This window comes from Acanthaster planci, linkage group LG10, assembly GCF_054643075.1.
Source record: "Acanthaster planci isolate LZ-2023a linkage group LG10, COTS_SCS, whole genome shotgun sequence".
NCBI classification, from domain to species: domain Eukaryota; kingdom Metazoa; phylum Echinodermata; class Asteroidea; order Valvatida; family Acanthasteridae; genus Acanthaster; species Acanthaster planci.
Window position 1 is genome coordinate 10,476,260 of NC_141786.1, and position 20,279 is coordinate 10,496,538.

At 43.1% G+C, this 20,279-nt stretch overlaps 3 protein-coding genes across 9 annotated transcripts in view; 2 read left to right on the plus strand and 1 right to left on the minus strand.

The window, feature by feature from the left end:
- The first annotated feature begins 6,192 nt into the window (after nucleotides 1–6,192).
- On the plus strand, nucleotides 6,193–12,787 carry LOC110983925 (uncharacterized). Its single transcript, XM_022243602.2, has 3 exons — nucleotides 6,193–6,607; nucleotides 7,892–8,055; nucleotides 8,782–12,787. The coding sequence occupies exons 1-3, from the start codon at nucleotides 6,467–6,469 to the stop codon at nucleotides 9,884–9,886; spliced, it is 1,410 nt and encodes a 469-aa protein (XP_022099294.2). The 5' UTR covers nucleotides 6,193–6,466; the 3' UTR covers nucleotides 9,887–12,787.
- A 1,876-nt stretch (nucleotides 12,788–14,663) lies between these two features.
- Nucleotides 14,664–17,625, minus strand: LOC110983897 (uncharacterized). 2 transcript variants are annotated; one of them, XM_022243549.2, is made up of 2 exons: nucleotides 17,287–17,625; nucleotides 14,664–15,888 (listed from the first exon to the last, which is right to left on the minus strand). In XM_022243549.2, exons 1-2 carry the CDS (start codon nucleotides 17,380–17,382, stop codon nucleotides 15,100–15,102), a joined length of 885 nt encoding a protein of 294 aa, XP_022099241.1. In that variant the 5' UTR covers nucleotides 17,383–17,625; the 3' UTR covers nucleotides 14,664–15,099. The 2 variants fall into 2 exon arrangements, with proteins under 2 accessions (XP_022099241.1, XP_086998826.1); XM_087142700.1 differs by lacking the exon at nucleotides 17,287–17,625 and adding an exon at nucleotides 17,052–17,278.
- Nucleotides 17,626–17,707: 82 nt separating this feature from the next.
- LOC110983894 (hemicentin-2-like) overlaps nucleotides 17,708–20,279 on the plus strand; it is a 41,604-nt gene continuing 39,032 nt past the window's right edge. For 5 of the 6 annotated variants that reach the window (XR_002598792.2, XR_015426902.1, XM_022243534.2 and 2 more), the window contains exon 1: nucleotides 17,708–17,867. Coding sequence is in view for 3 of the 6 variants with exons in the window: in XM_022243534.2 (XP_022099226.2) it covers nucleotides 17,850–17,867 (18 nt within the window). In the remaining 3 variants the exon portion in view is untranslated. Of the gene's footprint in view, nucleotides 17,891–20,279 lie in introns of all 6 variants that reach the window. The other variant, XM_022243535.2, reaches the window with a different exon arrangement.

Genomic DNA, 20,279 nt, shown 5'->3' on the forward strand with positions numbered 1-20,279 from the left:
TAGGGAATCCTTTCCCAGCAATTGTCCATACCATTATCAACTACTGGGCTATTACGTGATTTTGTTTCATCTTGTAATAATCACAATAATACATGCAATAATGATATACCTGTTGTAGGGAACTGAGCTGTTGGATTATATGACATTTTAAGATGTGGCTCCCCACGTGATTGTAATGTTATCCAAACAATATGTTTGCATATGTCAGTAGTGGCAGTTCAAGTGGCATTGTTTCGTTCAGACGGTTTACCAGACGTAGAAGTGATACGCAAAATACCATACCAATCGGGAAAAAAATGACATGCAGTGAGTAACGTACATGATAGTCATCACGTATTACACAACTGTCCGCACTCCATCAGTGGTTGCCACAGGGCGCTGCTTGAAATATACCAAGCAAGATATGGGACGCAGGGGTACCCCCTTATCTGTCCAATTCCTATACATACTGTAGACTATTGTTACCTGACACATTCCCCCTAGAAGTCTGTAAAGAATTCCTGAGATTCCGATCAAAGAATGACCAACACATCGGCGGGGTGTTCTCTCTGTCCCATATCTTGCTTCAATTGGCTTGAAAGCAATTGCTCTATGACAAAATATTACTCCATGCCATCACCAAGAAAACTATTCAGAAAAGAAAGTGTATTGGCCCCGAGCGGAACCGAGAGAGGGCGCAGTTTTTCCTACAACGGAGGCGGCTTTGGTGGGAATTGCACTTGACTGTATGAGTCACGAACGACTGTGAAATGCACGCGTTGTGTGTGCGTCGCTACCAACAAAGTGATCATCCCCGTCCCTATGGGTACAGCCCCTAATTCAAGCCCCATTGAAAACAGTGTAAAATCAGCACTGTTCAGGCTCCAATAACATGCATACCAACATCCCTGAGATTTCTGAAACACAAATTAAATTGTCTAATTCCTAATCTTTCAATTTCTTTTCTTTTGTGGGTTAACCAATTCTAAATTTACTTATTCCCACAAAACAAAACCCCTCGAAAAGTGATTTTTTCCCGAAGTCTCATTGCAGTCATGTTGGCAACCCTCAACTTTTTGGGCACTTAAGACCATTTTGCAACCGTAGGTTTTAGCCATTCTGTTCCCCTATGAAAACACAAAGACCCAGGGAGTTGATCGTGCTACCGATTTACACAATCTCACCATTTTGGGGGCCAAACAATCTCCTTTTTCAAAAGATGGGTGGCACTTTTAATGCCTTTGAAGGCTTAGGGCAGACTGGCTTAGTGTTCTTCCTTGAAGGTTTAGGGCAGACCGGCTTAGTGTTCTCCCTAGAAGGCTTAGGGCAGCAGACCGGCTTACTGCTTTCCCTTGAAGGCGTAGGGCAGACCAGCTTCGTGATCTCCCTCGAAAGCTTAGTGCTCTCCCTAGAAGGCTTATTGCAGACTGGCTTAGTGCTCTTCGTAGTAGAAGGCTTGGGCCAGACTAGCGCATGGCTCAGACCAGCTCCACTCCCTAGAGGGCTGGGACCACAAGGGCTCAGTGCTCTTCGCAGATGATCGTGTCGTCGCCAGCCCTGACGAGAGTGCTGATTTTTCTAACCAAGCCCCCCCCCCCCGGCTACCCTGACCGGCAAAAGCCAGAGCCCCACCTATCTGCTCGTTGTACCCGCCACCATGTTATTTAATCTCTACTTTGCCATCCAATTTGTATATAATTTCCTTAGATATTGTTTGAGGTGGATTAACTCGCCTATTGCACACTTCTCCTTTTTACATTCTAAATTTGATTCTAATTGCCGACGCATCGTTTGGGCCTCAGTTTCTTTCTGTCGTACCCTTGTCCTGTTGATTTTTAATGAATTTGGCGCACTTAACACAGTGTCGTGTACCTTCACTTGTTACACCGTAAAATAATGGCATTGCCTTGCTGTACTGCGGATAGGCCTAGTTATGCTCACATATTGACATCGTGTACTATACCTTTTGCCGTTGCACAGTAGAGTTGTCATTACACTTGCGATCAGTGGCATTTTACAGGGAGGCACTTTGGGCCTTCATTTTCTGGAGGTGGGGCGCTGACTGGGTTCAATTCCAGTTAAAGCACAGACGGTGGCAGATTCTTTTGTTTCTTCGTTCGTTAATTTCTGAGGGATACACAGAGGTGCATTGGTGTGGAGCGGTGGCCGTGCCTCCAGTGCGCCGTCCTTATTTAAGCCGCTGCTTGGAATTACGTGAAGATTGTGTTCAACTTGAAATCTGTGCCACAAGCTGACACAGACGCAACCAGCAAGTGAACAGATAGAGTTGAGACTTGATAATTCGGGCGTGGATTTACTCGAAAACGCTTCATGACACTACGGAAGATGATTCTCGAGCTGCGACGTCAGTCCTCTGGTGGCTACGTTATATAGTGCCGGACATGACACTGCATGATTTGTCGCAGATGTTTGTCGCCTTTAATTAAGGAAGTTTGCAAATATCCATCATGGGGCACCAGTTAGTTTCCGTTTGCGTGAGATTGGTAGGGTCCTATAGCATATTCACACTCAGCATTGCCAGAATCAATAAATGCAGGTCTTCCCTTCAAGATGCTTTGTACAGTATCTTTTATCACGCACACGCGTACATCTTTAAATGATCAACTTTAGTTCATATCTATGTGTAATTCATCAGTCCCTTACTTTATTTAAGCCAATTACCCATTCTAGATGTATAATTACAACGAAAACAATTCACTGACAATTATTTGCCCATGCACGACAGAAAAAAATAATCAACTACACAGCCTGTCGGATCGGTGAGGGCTGCGTGAACGGTCTTGATCTTCTCGCCTACATAACAATAATAATGAGATACTTTAGGCGCTTGGTGACTTGAAAATACCGCTCAGTGGCCTATATCTGCGCCGGATAGGGGTTGGGGAATAGCTTACGGGTGCTTTGCCGGACATCGATATTTGAAGGGGGGGGTTACTGACACCACATGGCACTATAGGGGCCAATATTCAAGATAAAGATGTACATCTGTTTTTGCGTCCTGCAGAATCTTACATATTGTCTTTTTGATCGAACTATTAATTTTTGAACGTTCTGAAAACTGTGGCCGCTCATACAACAGGCAATGTTTGTCAACAGACGAGAAGTCAACAATACAGTGGGCCATTCACATGGGGCCGAGGGTTTATAAAGCGTCCTATAAATACCCCGTTGGTTTGGAAATGAAAATGAAGTGAATTTATGCAATCAATATAACTGCAGATCATATAGTCGACCAGTCTTGAGCTAGACTAGAGGACAAATTGTTGAACACTCATGTCGGTTTGGGGGAGGGGAATCAGCGTTTTAGTATGTCAACAGACCTTTCTTAATATTCATGCAAATTTTATGCGCCAAAACTTAAAATGAGGCTGTAGGGCCAGGAATACCTCGCTGTCGGCGAACATGGCGTATTGTTCAGTGATAGCTATGAGTGGAGCGTTCCTCTTTTTCGATTTTGGACGGTATCGCCAAGTGTGACGATCCCATCCAGGTCAAGTATGATGATCCCGTCTAAAATTAAAAAAAAAGGAATTCTAACGTTCCACTTAGTAGAGCTAGTTCAGTGCCGTGTTGTAACAATCGCAAACGAAGATCACGGCCAGAAATTAGCTTTCATCGATTTCCTTTCCAAAGAACGCGATCCTGCAGAAAAAGGGGACGATTAAGATCAAACGAGACGAGGGGCCACTATTCAAGGTAGATTCTGACTTTGAAACGAAACGACTAAGAGAAAGAGGCTGCCAGTTAGAAAGGTCTTTCTCAGACATAAGGCCGACGAAGAAGGGCTTTTGCAAGGTGTTCACAATAATTCATTCAGACTATGTGGCTCTTGCAGCTGGTAAAAACACTGAAGAATTATGGGCATCTATCAGTCAGAAATTGCAGGAACTTCAAGAAAGACATGTACCTCATCAATTCTCTTCTAGCAGGTACAATGTGCCATGGTAACGGTAAAACAAGAAAAAACGTCGGTAAAACAAAAAAGCAAACAAATCTGGCCTGGCCCAGGACTGGGATATTTTTAGACAAGCTCGGAAAAATATGAAAAGCAATCTCCATCGAGCCAGGCAAGCATATCAGCGATCATCTTCATAATAATTTAAAATCAAATCCTAAGGCCTTTTGGTCATACATTAAGAGTCTTCGGAATGAAAACCTAGGCATTGCAGATTTGGCTCAGGGGAACATTCTTATCAGTGACAGCAAATCTAAGGCTGATATATTGAATAAATGTTTCCAGAGAGCATTCAATCCGGATCACTCGTCTTCATTGCCAGACCTTCAAGGTATAGGCCTACAACACAATGATATCTCAAAACTTGAAATCTCAACAACAGCTGTACAAAAGCTGCTTAAAGACCTGGCTCCTTCAAAAGCACCTGGCCCTAATAATATACCTATATGGTTACCTAAACTTGTGGCTATACCCCACTGGCTCCCACATTCCGGGAGGTCTTTCAGACATCCATCGACAGTGATGACGTTCCTTCAACCTGGAAAACTGCCAATCTATCTGCTTTGTCAAAAAAGGAGGTAAATCGGATCCTTCGAATTATCGTCCTATAACCCTAACAGCTGTTCCTTGGAAGATGTTGATATTGCTGGCGATGATGTCACCGCCAACCATATCATGAAACACCTGCAGAGAAGTTCAATATCTTATGTGACGGTCAACACGGATTTAATTAGAGCCATGAGATCAACCAAAACTCGGTAACAACAACCCTTCATGACATAAATCGACAAATCGATAACAAAAAGACTGTGGATGTAGCTATATTGGACTTTTCCAAAGCCTTTGGATAAGGTGCCTCATAATCTCTTATTGTTAAAACTCCGTCATTATGGAATTACCGGTTCATTGCAATGAGAAAGTTGCCAATCCAAGTATGCAATGCATACCAGTTACCTCCGGAGTTCCCTAAGATTCAGTCCTTAATTACCATTGCATTTTTTTGATATACATAAATGATCACCAAATGAACTTGTCATCCACCGTTCGTCTTTTTGCAGATGATTGCCTCATCTGCAATGCTGATAAGCTCCAACTTCAACATGATCTTCATACATTAGAACTACGGCAATCAAAGTGGCTGATAAAATTCAATCCATGTACCACTTTATCTGTAGGGCTGAGGCAAGGTACTAGACCTAGTTACCAGTTCTGTGGTCAGGTCCTACAGACTGTTGACTCCCCAAAATATCTTGGCGTCACTACTACTGGTAACATATAGTGCACGTTTCAGAAGTGGTAAAAAAATCTCAAAAGATATTAGGATTAATCAAACGGCACTTGTGGTTCTGCAGTACTAATGTCAAAGAAACAGCCTACAAGACATTGGTTCGTCCCATCCTTGAATATGCTTCAACATCTTGGGACCCTCATTTGAACTCAGACATTCATCACTTCGAACGAGTTCAAAGACTGGCTGTAACATTCATCTACAACAATTATAGCACATCACCAGGGACAGTTACATGGGTGGCTTACCCTATAGAGCAACGAAGAAAAATCAGCGCTCAACATCAAGTGCTCAGCATCCAAGTGCTCAACAAGATTCCGAATAGCATTGTCGATGACAAAAGCAGAGGCTTTTGTCACTACAAACACACATTCATCTCGGGGACACAGTATAAATTCACCCGACTATATGCCTGGACCAGTGCCTTCAACACTTGAACAGCTTCTTTCCACGGACAACCAAGGATTGGGATAGTCTCCCATCTGATGTTGTCGAATCTGGCAAAACATCACTTAGGCCTACAACTTTTAGAGCTGAACTTTTTTAATTGTTCAGTGCTTGTAAGTAAGCCACCGAAGACACGTCTATCTTCACGCCTCAAACTAAACCTCAATTTGGTATGATCATGTTTCTTGATGGAAGCTTTGCCGACTATATTCGGACTTCTTTTTTGGCACTTAAAAGATGTTACACTGGCCGCCGTACACCCTGACACCGCACCGTCATGATTGTAGGCCTTACACGTTGTTGCAATTTAGTGCTGTTCGATTGAATCAGTCTTTTCCTTCCTCCATTCGAATTAGCATCTATAGCATTCCAAACTTCGAAAGGAAATTATTTAAAGGTTATCCTCTGATTGACAGCCTGAGAAAGTCTTCAAACTGCTCGATCGTGGCGCGACACGCGAGTCGCGTACAGCCTCGTTTTCAGTTGCCGCGAATAACATTTGCATAAAACGGCCGGCCAGGCCTGGGCCGTTTTCCAATACTCAATTCGTCTCCGTCTCAGGTTTCGTCTTTGAAACCAATCCCCGATTGTGGGTCTCAATAGTTTAAATTAAATTGAAATTCTTTAATGTTTGGCTCGTTTGCATCTTACTTGATGTTTTGTGACACTAGCAGATTTATTATTGCGCTTACAACTTCAAAGTCAGGGAGCAAAAAGAAAAACAGTTCAAGCCTCAGACGGCGCCGAAGTCGAGTATTGGAAAACGGCCAACAAAAATGTCGCACTGTTGTGTGCCGATGTGCGTGAATGACTCACGCTATTCAAAGGAGTTCTCCTTCCATAACTTCCCTAAAGATGAGAAGCAAAGAAGCCTATGGATTCAGAATATTCGGAGAGAACCTGGAGTCCATTTTAAGGTGGGTCTGACGGGTTACTTCTGTATTTTCAAGCTTAAGCATTCAGAAGCTAGCCTCCAGTAACCATGGAGGAATTGTACAAGTAATGGAGGCATAGGCATGCACGTGTAGGCCTAGGCCATTATGTAGGCCATGGAGGAATAAAACACATGTAAGCCTACTCGATGTACCTACATGTAGGCCCTGGCGAAATCAGGAGCGGACATCGGACCCACAGTTCTGGGGGCAGGTCAACTCATACCCGGGTACCGGGCTAACTTGTTATATCCCGGTCAACTCGTAGGCCTACCGTAAAATATGCACCCAAGTTAACTGGTATCCAGGTCAACTTGAACCCTAGTTTAACCCCAACCTCCAGGGTTTAACTCATAGGCCTATATGTCATGTATCATGTATACAATTACAAAATACACGTTCCTACATGCATGTCCAATTTTGGGGAAGTTATTTGGACTGGGCTTGTGTCCCTTCAGGTGTCCCTCAAGGCTCTGTCCGTCCTTGGACCAACACTGTTCAACGTATTTCATTTGTATTTGATCTTCCATTCTGCATTCAATCAAGTATCATCAATAAAAAGATCCAGATCCAGGCATGAACCCCTTGACGACGGGAATCTCTTCCCGAAAGCTGACTCAAATAATTCCAGCCTCGCTTGGCCACGAAGGCCACCTGCCAAACCGCAAATTCTCATCAATAAAAAGCATAAACATGAAAAAATACATGTACATGTATTTTGTTCCTGTAATGTAGCCCCCAGCTGATACTGTGGCCCCCCCTTAAAACCCCTTTGCGCTGGGAGGCGGCTAGACACGCCGTAAAAATTGAGATCCTCAGCCCGCTTTTCAGCAATTATTTTCGGCCCACGCTCGAGCGAACACGGTGAAAGAAAGCAGACCCTGGCTCTTGTATATGGTAATTGGTCTTTGTGCGTAGCCCAGAAATGAAAAGACCGATTTTGCATCATAATCACCAGCTTCACAATAGTCCCCACATTGAAAAGAGGCAACGGGAATGTGGAAGGGTGAGTAGAACCGCATGCCACCGAACAATCGGCCTTTTCACCGTGTAATTCAAAGTGTGCAGAGCACGCAGGGCCACAAACCGAGAATTTGCGGTTTGGCAGGTGGCCTTCGTGGCCAAGCGAGGCTGGAATTATTGGAGTCGGCTTTCGGGAAGAGATTCCCGTCGTCAAGGGGTTCATGTCTGGATCTGGCGACAGGGCTGATTATAGGTCTTATGTTGTAATGTCAGTGCTGGTGACATTTTTGATGTGATCGGTTTCAGATAACAAGAAATACTTACGTTTGCTCGGAACACTTCAAACCGGACGACTTCAAGAGAACCCTGACGGGAATACGCATTCTAAAGCCTGGCGTAGCTCCTACAGTTTTTCCGTGGACAGGGGGAGTTCTGGAAGGGAGACGGCCAACTTGCAGTTTGAGGAAGGAGTAAGTTAGTTGTTTGGTTACACAACAAATAACGTGAAGTTTATGTCAAAGGATGCATTATTTTATGTACATGTAGGTTCCACATTGTTAGTTGTTTTGTGAAAAGTCTGCAAGAGTATTTCTTAAGAACCTGGTATGGAAACATCAAAACATACATTTCACTCTGTGATATTCAAATGTCTTGGCTTCAAAATGTGAGCTATTTGACTTGTGGCTGATTTGGTCAGCTTTTCATGTATGTGCCAGCTCTGTGTCGCATGGTTTGCTTCTAATAACAATCTGAATCCACTGCTGCATAAATGTACAGTCGAACCTCATCAGTGAGAGGTTTCTTCAGACTTTGGGAATGACTTTGTTGTAAGAGATGCCTTGTATTATTTATCAGGAATGAAAATAGTGGTGAACAGAGGATTGGGACCTAAAGATTCCCTTGTAATAATAAGTAGAAGGTTGTATGAGCAGTGCTGTTATTGATGGGGTTTGACTGTGGTGTTTTAGCACAGTATTTCAGAGCCTCTTGGTATAAACTCCAGTTTTATGTAATTACGGGTTTTGCCCTCTCTTTTAGTTTTGTATTTTGAAAGTGAAAATTTCTTTTTGTTGGAAAAGGATTTTTATTTTGTCCTTTGTCTACATATGAAATTTATTTTACGTTTTTGCACTTTTTTTCCGTTTTAAAATTTGTTTTGCATTTTGTAAATGTTCCTAATTACATGTATACTGCAGGTGTTCGACTATATCTGTACAGGATGAGGTAAGCATTGACGTTGGACAGATTTCTTGCACCGTTGCACCGCTGAACAAGCTTCTAGACCATGACTATCTGGAAGTGAGAGATCCTGAACAGCATCTCCAAGCAGCTAACGCCCGGATCAAGGAGCTCCAGCAGCAACTGGACTGGCTGCGCCGGCCCGAGAGGTACTTCCTGGAGAGGTTCTCCAACGATCCGGCCAAGCTACAGTTCTACACGGGGTTCCAGACCCACGCCATGTTCATGGCGTTCTTCCAGTGCGTCCTTCCGCATGCGTCCAGCCTGGCCCAGTGGGGGCAGACCGTTACCCGGCTGCTGGGGGAAGGTCTGTCTCAGCAGCGGCGGGGATCGCAGTGCCAGCTGTCGCTGTTTGACCAGTTCTTTCTCTTCCTCAACAAGGTTAAGCTGGGCTCGTTTGACGAAGATCTGGCAGACAAGTACGGCATCTCACCATCCGCGGTCACGATGCTGACCATAACGTGGGCCAACTTCCTGTACGATTTGCTCGGAAGTGTTTGCCTCTGGCCCACACGAGAGAAAGTCAGTCGGCTCTTGCCGGACGCTTTCAAGCTGTGCCCCAAGACACGCGTCATTTTGGACTGCACCGAACTGACCATCCAGACTCCGTTCCCGGCAAACGTGAACCAAAAACTCTGTCCCAATGTCAAAAGATGCAGTACAGTCACATGCAAAGGCCTGGTCGGGATTTCACCAGGGGGATTTGTGACCTTTGTCAGTGGCCTGTATGATGGTGGCACTTCGGGGGAAGATGTGACTGAGGACTGCGGTATTTTAGACCTACTCGAACCCGGGGATGAGGTCATAGCAGACACAGGCCTAGGCATCGGGGACTTGCTCATCGAAATAGACTGTGCTCTGGTGGACATGCCACTTTCCTCAGCTCAGAGAAATGAGGACAGTGATCATACATGTCTTTCTGATCACATAGAGCGGATCACTCAGAGGGTAAAACAGTTCCATCTCTTGGACAGACCCCTTCCAAAGTCTCTCGCTGATGTCGCCAATGAGCTGTGGACAGTCTGTTGCTTACTACCCAACTTTCAGGGGCCGCTAATCTAAAAACCAATGTGGATTATTAAAGACATTGTACAGTGTATATCTATTTATTTAAAAAAAAAACTTGTTTAGAGAACCCATTTGACTGAGCGGTAGATCAAAGCAAGCCATGATAGAACGTAACAGGTGTGAGGAAAATGAAATCTTGGAGTTCTCAGCTGATTACAAATACACACCTCTTTCACAAGCCAAATACATTTTAATGAGTGAAGCAGTTGGTCAAGGCACTATTGGAATGCAAAGTCTATATCATTTTTGTGTGTAATTTTAGTCAACTGTAAACAGACGTATTCCCAAAAAGTGATGTCAACTTGGAATAACGATTGTGATTCAGAGTCAGTGCAAATAATTGAATTTTCTGACGTTCAGCCTTCGAATTGATTGAACATTCAAATGTTTGGTTATGTATGTTAGAGTAGCACTCTACCTTGTTTATGTATCACACCGGAATTACATGTACCTTTATTTTAGTTAGATCCCACATCAAAAAATGTAAAAGAGAAAAAAAAAACCACTGAAAGGGTGAGTGATTATTTTTATTTTGGCCTTACATACATAAGACCTACGCATCAACTGGCTTTAAATAACACCTTCAAATACACTTTCAGAGAGCAGTTTTGCAATAGAATAATTGAATTTTTTTAAACAGATGTACATGTACTTGGCATCGAGGCAGCGTTAATTTTTAAATTTTTTTTTCCCCCTAACAATGACGTATATTCACAACACTGTATGCTCAGTGTTAGACCGAGACCCTGCAAAAACAATCACCTTACCTGGGTGGGACTCGAACTCGCAACCTTCAGCTTAAATGCAGATGTCTTTACCAATCAAGCACTGAGCTTGCTGGGTTCGGTTGGCTATTCTGAGTCACATGTACACATACATGTACAGTGGCAGCTGGTTCCATGGGATATTTCTAAATATGTACATGTAATTATATATAACAGGTTTGCCCTTACCCAACGTATATTAATAAGCACTGTATGCTCAGTGCTTGTCCGAGAGCTTGCGAAAAAACCTCACAAGCTTACTCGGGTGGGACTCGAACCCACGACCTCCTGCTTACTAGTGCAGATGTCTTAACCACTATACGTTGGGTAAGGGCAAACCTGTTATATATAATTAACATCTCCCCAACGCAAAAATACATCTTGAAAATATGTACATGTACTTTACATCAGGAGATGTTTAAGTTTTAATTATGAAATTTTTTGGGACCTTACTTAACCCTAACCCTCCCAAGGGTTGCTGGCCCTAATCTTCCCCATTCACACAAAGTTAAACATCCATATGGGACTTTGTGCACAGAGGCTGTTGGACTTTGTGTTTCTGAGGTATGCCGAACCCAATGCAAAAGCCAGCTGTTATGGGCCTACCAGACCTAACCCCACAGAATTAAACACTTTACGTCTGTTTAATTCTGTGTGGTTGGGGAAGGTTAGGGATAAAAATGTATACCTTGGTTTAGGGGCAAAACCCCATCGTTAAAAAATGAATACCCCCCTTTTATTTCATTGATTTTTACTTCCGAATATTCAATTTTGAGAACAGATATTTTGTCGAATACTCAAATATTCTACATGCATGTAGCCCCACTTGGAATCTGCACTGTTGCAGTTGCATGAGACCAAAACAGCTGCCTGTTTTCAGTTCATGTTTTATCGATTGAAATTTCTGTTGGTGTTTTTCTACATTCAGTAGGTACATGTACATGTATACACAGCCTAGTCATTCAGCAGAAATGAACAGTTGAAAATGGTTTGAAAAATTCCCATTAGAACCGTGTACTTCCCTGTGCATTCTGAGTGCAAGTTGATGCCTAACCACCCCAAATCCATCAAAATAATCCGCTTCCACTTTTTGGTGGATTTTGATAGACCCGGTCTAGTAGGCCGGAGGTGACCAAATGTCGATAGATTATGATGGACTTAGTCCAGGAGGTCTGAAGCACTGCCAGCATGGCCAGGGCAGTAAGTCGTCATGGCAACAGTACTGAAGACGTCACATTAGCTGTAATAGGTCCAGCAACAAAGACCAAGAAATGTGGATTGCGTTGGATTTTGATGGATTTGGTCCATTTCCTAGTAAAAGACACTAGGGAGGTAGGTTTAAGGTCCTCTAAGGTCCTTGTCACACTGTGTTCAGAAATGGGTCACGTTGGTACAAATTAAAGCTACAATGTACATGTACATGTGTGGTACTCAATTGTAACCAAGAATTTTTTTTTAACTGAACAGGACCAAAAATTCGCTTGTAGACAACAGGTAAAAATGATGAAGATTACATCCTTGTTTTCTTTTGAAACTTCTGACAGTTGGCATGAATAAGAATAGACAAATCCGGTGACCATGGTAATGCTATCACTGATCACTATTTTGCGGTGGCCCCCACCAATGGTGTGGCCACTATGATGGCCCCAACCAATGTTCCAAGATACTGTAATTGCTGAACACAACCCAACACACCAAGAAAGTGTTTTGCGTCATTAAAAGGGGGCCGTTAGGATTGTTGATTGGTTGTCTGTACCATTGATGTCACGTTCTCGTTTATTCCTCCAATCGTAACCATCAGCAGTCGGTATACATGTCCATCTACATACATGTACTTGTACTGTCTCTCAGCCGACAGCTACCCACTTACCCACCTGTACCTGGATGGAGAAAGGCAATTGAGGGTAAAGTGACTTGACCAACATCACATTACCAGCTTTTGGATCACAGATCCTGACCGCAATTGCTGTCAGTGTTCCACGCAGGGTAAACAGTGAGAAATGTTAGATATATACATGTATGTACTTGTAATCATGTTGCTTCAATATGCATGTTGAGGAAGGTTACGCATGTTAAACATGTGGCTTTTTCTGCCAAATAGAAGAAAAATACCGTAAAGACTGAAACTGTTCACCACTGATGTTGGCACTGAATATTACATGTGTTGCTTGTTTCTTTGTCAGTTGCATCAGAGCTGATTATAGAGGGGTGTAATTTTTATGCCCTCCACCAAGTGAAGGGGCCTTGGTCATTTCAGCTCTCTTCAAAATGCTTGTGAAAGCCCCAAAATGCAGCCTCGGGCCAAAAAGGTTACGTGAAACATTTCCATATTTCTTGCACTCCAATCAAGTAGGACACCCCCCCACCCCCAAAAATTTGGTTCTGGACCTGCCCTTTAGGGTACATGCAAGGGTGGATCATATACTGAGACCGAACCAACATGACCAAAGTTTGAAAGTTGGTTTGTTTGGGGGGGGTGGGCCAAAATTGGTTTATGCAAAAAGTGACAATTTTTTTAATGTAGATGAGACTATTTATGAGGGATGAGCTACATGTACATTGTGGGGATTTTACGCACGATTGGAAGGAAACTAAAATAACAATCACCTTTCATTATTTTTCAAAAATATTTTATTATACCTACTTGTTTCCCCCCTCCTGCGATCTGCCCTTAGGTACATACTCCTGCAAAGTACTCCTGCTTTAGACATGTTAGACAATGAATGTCTTGCAGCTGCTGAGCTCAAAAATCTGCTTAGCATAGAAAATGTTTGCTTAGCAGAAATGGGTTACCGGCCAAAATAATTGCATGGACAGGACAGAACAAAACATTTGTGCCTAATGGCTTTGTGAAAGTAGGGCCAGTTCCTCAGGTTCCACCTGAGGGCTTCCAACTTCAACGTTGTGCAACAAGTATATATGTAGCATCCATCTTGTCCAGGTGGTGACTTGGAGCTTGCAAGTGGAACCTCACTTTTAGAATTGTTGCCGTTTCATTGGGCAGCAGGCTAGAAGGGGGGGTCTTAGTACAACATAGCCAGCACCACATTTCCCCCAACAGCACATCAGATTGCTCAAACTGTACGAATTGTCAGATCTCCAATTTCCACAAGTGTCATATTCAACTAACATTGCTCGAATTTATTCCATGTGCATGTTAAAAAATGTCACAAAATTTCATGACGACAAAACCTAACTGGGTCAGGAAATCAGGGAGGCATTTTACAGATTCTTGCAGCTGAACCCACCCAGTTTAAAAGATACATACGTATTAAGCTGCGTCCATGGAGTACATGTATAAACAACAACTGGCAAGATACCGGTACATGTACATGGACGTGCTTCTAACCCATATCACTTCATTCACTTCCCAGTTTTCGTTTCAAATGAAAAACGTGTTTTGACAGGTCCTGTAGACAGCAGCCAGATATGATCTTCCCTTCCGCTTTGTAAACAGGAAGGACTAATTTTGAAAAATAAAACCAACAAATTCAAAATAAATGTACTTTTCAAGTGGCTGCTTTTAAATATGTGGCATGCCTGTACATATACATATGCAGTTTGATGTTCTGAAGTTTTATCCCCACTTGGGACTACATGTACATGTAATTCAATTAAGCACAATTTACACAAAAACTTTGGGCATACATACACATGTACTTATAACCCTAACCCTCCTCAATCCTTCACCTGTTGGAGGACTGAGGAGTGTTAGGGTTAAGACCCTATACCCTTTCCAGTTGCCCTCTTTTATCTCCCGACACTATCCCAATGGGGCCTTCCTTGTGCATCAACAAGGGTTTGAAAGATCCATGTTTATATGCAGTCCAGGATTGCTTGGTTCGACACTGGTAAAGATTCATCAAAATATTAGAAAACCTGTGTCTTGAACAATGTCTAAAAAGTCAGAACAGTTTACACGACGCACATGCTACCGACCATGCATGAAAGATACACAAAACCCATGTTCATGTACTGATACACAGTGATGTTTCATTTACTGGGACGTCACGACAAAACGAGCGTAAAGTCACATTCCGCTCTTTCTTATTATGAAGGTTCAAAATCATATTGGAGTGGAGGTTGATTTGGGAATTTTGTAACATTTGGAAAGACTAACCCGTCTCCTATTTAATTCCAAATATTTTGCAGGATCACGTAGTTAAAAATGTCATTTTCACAGCAGTTTTGACAATAGCATTATGTATGCCTGGTCTGAAATGTTGAAACAATGTCGGGAACAAAGACGCAAAGCTGCCAGAATAATGCCACATTGTCACCTTATACTTCTACCCTAAGTGTTCCATGTACATGCCATTGGAGAGCTCTTTTTCGGCTGAACTCAAAATACCAATATCTCAATTTTTGAAAATTCCGACTTTCAGCTCATTTTGCGGTGACAGGTCACATATTTCAAAGTCAAAAATTTCTCTGGGTGAACCATTATCTCCTGTAAGGGTGGTCCCTTCGTTCCTGACGATGGTGCTGATGAGAACGATGGCGTTGCTCACTTCCATGTCTCCGCTCCTCGCTGTGCTGCCCTCTGTTGCTATGGTAGCGGTTATCCTGGTCGCTGCCACTACTGTGTCCGTGATGATGGCCTTCGCGGCGATGGGACCGGGACCTCTGCTCCTCCGTAGGGCTCTGATGTGACGACCGGTGGTGAGGATTAGGGGAACTGCTGGGATGATGACGATGATTTTGATGATGGCGCACGCCGTCTTGGCGATCTTGGAAATGGTGCTGAGGTGGCTGTCTGTCCGATGGTCCGTCCAACTGCTGCTGCTGCAGCTGCATCAGTGGCATATGGACAGGTCTGGGTTCCACGCCGGCCGGAAAGAATCCATGCACTGGGAAGTTCCCCATGAGTGGGGGAGGCATTCCCATGGCAGGGAGTCCAGACCCCAGTCCCGGAAAACCCTGTGGGGCAGACACGGACCGTTGGATCATTGGAGGCAAAGGAAAGCTTGGAAGACCATTGAGGGCCGGGCTCTGGTGGCCACTGCTGTTCATGTACGGAGGGGTACCCGCTGGGCTGTTTCCTCTGGAATTCTCAGAGTGTTTACTGCCGTTGCGGAACTGAACACCGATGCTGCGGCCAAACAGCCTGATTCCATCCATGAGACTGCGGGCATAGGGGGGCGACACGTCATGCTCAAATTCAACAAAAGCAAACGACTTCACAGTACCGTCCGGTTCTTTGGGCCTCTTCACACCAATCAAAGGTCCAGCCTGAGGGTACACAAAAAAGACAGAAACCCTAAGGTAAGTGTCATTTCATCAGAAATTAACATCTTATTATATTATCAGTCATAAACAACATGGACAAGAGGATTTACATGTATTTCCAAACAATGCATTCGGTGATAGCATTACTCTGACTTTTTTTTAAATGAAAATGGGAGACTGAACAGGTTGAAGGACTCACTCAATAAGCTCAAACTTATAAACATTAAATTTCAAGGTAATAAAATGATTGAAATTTCTTTGGCAAGTAAACCTATCCACAAAATTTTTCTGTGTACATTAAAACTGCCACGGTTGTAAAGCCAGGAAGAAGTTCCATACGTGGACACTTGTACCCCTGTGCACAAAGCTACATGTACGAGTACATGTATGAGACTTGTCTTGAGTGTTTTATAAATACATGTATATGCTGCAGCAAGTTATTATTATTATTGTTGTTATTATGATATATTTCTGGTAATGGCACCAAGGTTCCTCAAAAGCACCCCAGACACTGTACATGTACATGTAGCTCACAAGCCTGAAGAAACCTGTAGAGAGGAGACAATGAGAAGCAGTTACAGTTTTAGAGGCGGGAGGAAAACCCAAGAGGAATATTCTGGGTAAAACCCAAGGAAATCAGGTAGGGACTGAAAACCCAATCCACATGTGGACCGAGCTGGGAATTGAACCCCAACCGCAGAGGAAGGCGAGGAAAGAACCACTGCACCAACCCGATTCCCCAATGGTACGGAATGTTCTTGGCTAACTGGCAAAAGCAATTTGCGTGTCGGCATAGCGAAAAAGTTTAGCGCACCCTCTTATAATTGTAGGCACAATTTATTTTGCACACAGAGATGATCCTTAGCCTCTCTTCTTAGCGCCATTTACTGAATGATTTCACTCACGTTCTGGTATTTTCCAGCCCTTTTTGCCTTCACCCATTCAATCTCACGGGCTCGCTCTCACACTGTCGCCATCTTTAAAATAAGGTCGTTGAACATTACGCCACTTGACCCCTCATCGTCTTGACGGCTGTTCCATGTCAAGACATATCTAATACACGGACTGAGCGATAAGATACTACATGTTTATGTACCAATGGGCTCTTCCAAAATTTGGGCAGCAGTTTGGACATGATCTCTGTGTGCAAAAAAAATTACACCTACGATTATAAGAGGGTGCACCATACTTTTTCACTACGCCGACACGCAAATTGCGTATACTGATGTGTGGCTAAGGATGGAGCGGGAGTGAGAGTCCGTGCCACACTAGTGGGGCTAGGGGTAGGCTAGCCCAGGTTGGACGATGTCTTCATTTCATTACCTCCGTAATGTAGTACGGTCAGGGAGTCTACCTGGGCTAGGCCTACATCCTATCATGCCTATTCGATGCCATGCCTACCTGCAAAAACAATTCAAAAAGGATCTCTTCGGTGACTCGGATATCCAGATTTTTAACGTAAACAGTCCTGTCGTCGCGAGATGAACCGTCCCCCATGGTGTACTGTACGTGTGTAGAAACTGTGTTCAAAAAATCGAAATTGCAACAAACTTAACAAGACTGGACAGTAGGTCTCTGTCCTTGCTCTCAGTATCACTGAGTACTACATGTATATACGACGCTGTCTGTCACAATGTGACTTGTTTCAGTCATCGCATCCAGGAGCAGGAAAACCACTGCCAGCAAAGACAATCCGCAACGCGACGTACGTACGTGTTAACTACTCGGGGGAAATCCTACGTGTGAAATTTCCCTTGGGCGGGCAAGCGCAAAATGGACTGGGTTGACCAAATGAAATGCGCTCGATTTTACCTTACGCAGGACAGGTAACCAGACTAGGTCAGTTTTAGGCTGGTTTTATTTTCCGATTCAGTTAGAATGACGTGGTTTGAGACTGGGGATTCGACTGGATTATCATTTTCAACATGGCGGCTATGAGTTCAGCGTTCTTTGCCTAGAAACGAATGGAATTCCTCCAAAGGGTAAACTGCCAAACCCCTGAGTTGTACGTGTATTTCTCTACATTTTGGTAGAATGTACGCATTTTTTAAAACGCAATCCCCACTCTGGAAACATTCCAGAAAGAGTTCCATTTGTGGTCGTCAACTGACACCCCGTGCTAAACCCTTTTTGGGTCAAAACAGACAAAGCGACAAGACTCGTTTGAGTCAGTTTGACACTGACATGACATGACTGACACATGCCATGCATGCATTACACGACTGACAGTTTGGGTCACTGGTCCGAAAAAAGGAAAGAATGCCATATGATATAGCCTAGGCCTAAATTAGTTAGGCCTACAGACTCTAGTAATTATTCTGTTACAGTGACATATAATACTAGTAATATTCAGGTATTATTGGCCTAGGCCTTAGCCATCAAAAAGCAAAAAGCTGTTCAGAAAAGTTCAATTTTAGGAGGGAAAATCCTCAGTACCGAGTCATTTAGGCCTACTACTAGTACTGAAGTACTAGTCTTACTCTTAGAAAACACTTGGAATTTTTCAGGGAAAGAATTCCATACAAGTAACTGTTTTTCTTTAACTTAAGTTTACCCATCATGCCCATTGGCCATTTGAATGCAATAACATGAAACAGAAAGTCAAATTTAGTAGAGAAATCTTGTTTTCATTGCTCCACCGTTCTTGTTGTGTTACTTCAATACTTGGATTGTAACATGTATAAGTTGATACCATCAGGGCATGCAACATGCGTTGCTCTGTGTACATGTACAGTACATGTACGTGTACCGTAGCTGTGACGATGGAGGAATATTCCTCCATGCTGTGACAGACTGCAAGATTGCAAAATTCTAGTAGGCCTATAGAAGATTTGGTTGAGAAAGTGCAGTTTCTTCCAAAAAATCGAGGGACAATGCAGGGCTGCATTTGAAATCCCACAGCTTTACGAACCCATTAAAAGTTTGCAACCTGCAAGCTTGAAGTAGTGCCTTGCAGTCCTGCAAACTACATGTAGTACTCAGACTATAACTAATATAAGGCCAGCCCAACCATCATGACCATCTGACATCTGGCCATGTCTCTTACTCAAGTACTTACATGTAGTCATACAGCCATCCTACGGTAGCCACTTTTACTTCACCAGACTAGTATGAGTAACGGTAGTAGGCCATGCATCCTCCGTGTTTACGTTTGGGGGTTTTTGTTGTTATTTTCAATTTTTTTACGCTTTTTATTCTTTTATTGTGGGTTTCTTCTTCTTGCATGTCTGGTGATCAATGTTCAACAGTTCAATAGAACAGTACAAGGTACATGTACAGTGTACATTGTGCACCTGTGTGAGTCATGTTTGTAAATGCAGTACATGTACATGTACCGGTAGGTGAAGATTGCTACATGTATTTAGGACAGGTATGTGTCATCATGTATCATATGCACACTTCTCATCAATGTTTTCGTTCTTCAGTCTTTGGTTCTAAACAATGCCGTGGTTGTCAGGTTTTTATGCTTCAAGTTTACACGTTTACTGCAGTTGGGTTGGTCAGTGGATTAGTTGTCCAGTTTCTGGGTTTTACTGTTGCTTTAGTTGATCACCTCTCTTCCGATTTGAGCAGTTAAGAGGTAGTTTTGAAAGGGGAATTAAAAAGGTGATTTTTCACAGGATTGAACTGAGTTGACAGATCATGAGTATGGATTGTATGTATGTACATGTAGATCTCTGCGTAGACAGTGCTTATCAAATGCACACAAGTGAATAGGTGAGGTGGAAACTGAACCCGTGTTGGGTTCTAATCAGTTAATGATGCTCCACTGTTTGTGGATCCTTCCTGAAATCTCCGACTTGAATTCCTCTTTGCAAGACACTCCTTAACAGCCGTGAATAAGAAAGAATTTAAGATGATTGACTCGTGTTAGCAACAGATTTTGTACAGGATTGATTAAAGACAACGTGATTGGAAATCCAGCAGTCATGCCAAAATATCTGCAATTTTTATCCATTCTGAAGAATAAGGAAACTTTTGTTTTTCACAGAAATTTGTCCATAAAAAGCATCTCAAGTAACAGCGAACCTACATGTATTTGAAAAGCATGTACTCACATTCTCAGTTTCAGTGAGCGATACATGTACATGTACTAATTGTGTACATGTACTAATTGTGTACATGTACTAATTGAGTACATGTACTAATTGTGTGAGTTTATATAACTAAGAAGGGTGGGACGTTTGCACATTTAAACATTTAAATGAAAGAAGTTCCTAATCCATTTACAGATTTTCCCACATGTTTAACCCCTTCGCGTCATTAATTCCTTTGACCATGACTGCTGGGCTGCGGTATGCCCAGAATGGAGGGCTCTGTCCAGCAGCAGGCCCCATTGAACCAGCAGCTGCATGGTGAATAGACTGTATGTGTGGTTTGCACTAATCCTCACG

What these genes read in the sequence shown, in the direction of transcription:
- LOC110983925 (XM_022243602.2), top strand. Translation starts at nt 6,467, where the DNA reads ATGTCGCACTGTTGTGTGCCGATGTGCGTGAATGACTCACGCTATTCA. An exon ending in AACCTGGAGTCCATTTTAAG is followed by an intron (nt 6,608 to 7,891) that starts GTGGGTCTGACG and finishes GATCGGTTTCAG; the next exon opens with ATAACAAGAAATACTTACGT. An exon ending in ACTTGCAGTTTGAGGAAGGA is followed by an intron (nt 8,056 to 8,781) that starts GTAAGTTAGTTG and finishes TGTATACTGCAG; the next exon opens with GTGTTCGACTATATCTGTAC.
- LOC110983897 (XM_022243549.2), bottom strand. Translation starts at nt 17,382, where the DNA reads ATGGGGGACGGTTCATCTCGCGACGACAGGACTGTTTACGTTAAAAAT. An exon ending in TTTTTGAATTGTTTTTGCAG is followed by an intron (nt 15,889 to 17,286) that starts GTAGGCATGGCA and finishes GTGTACCCTCAG; the next exon opens with GCTGGACCTTTGATTGGTGT.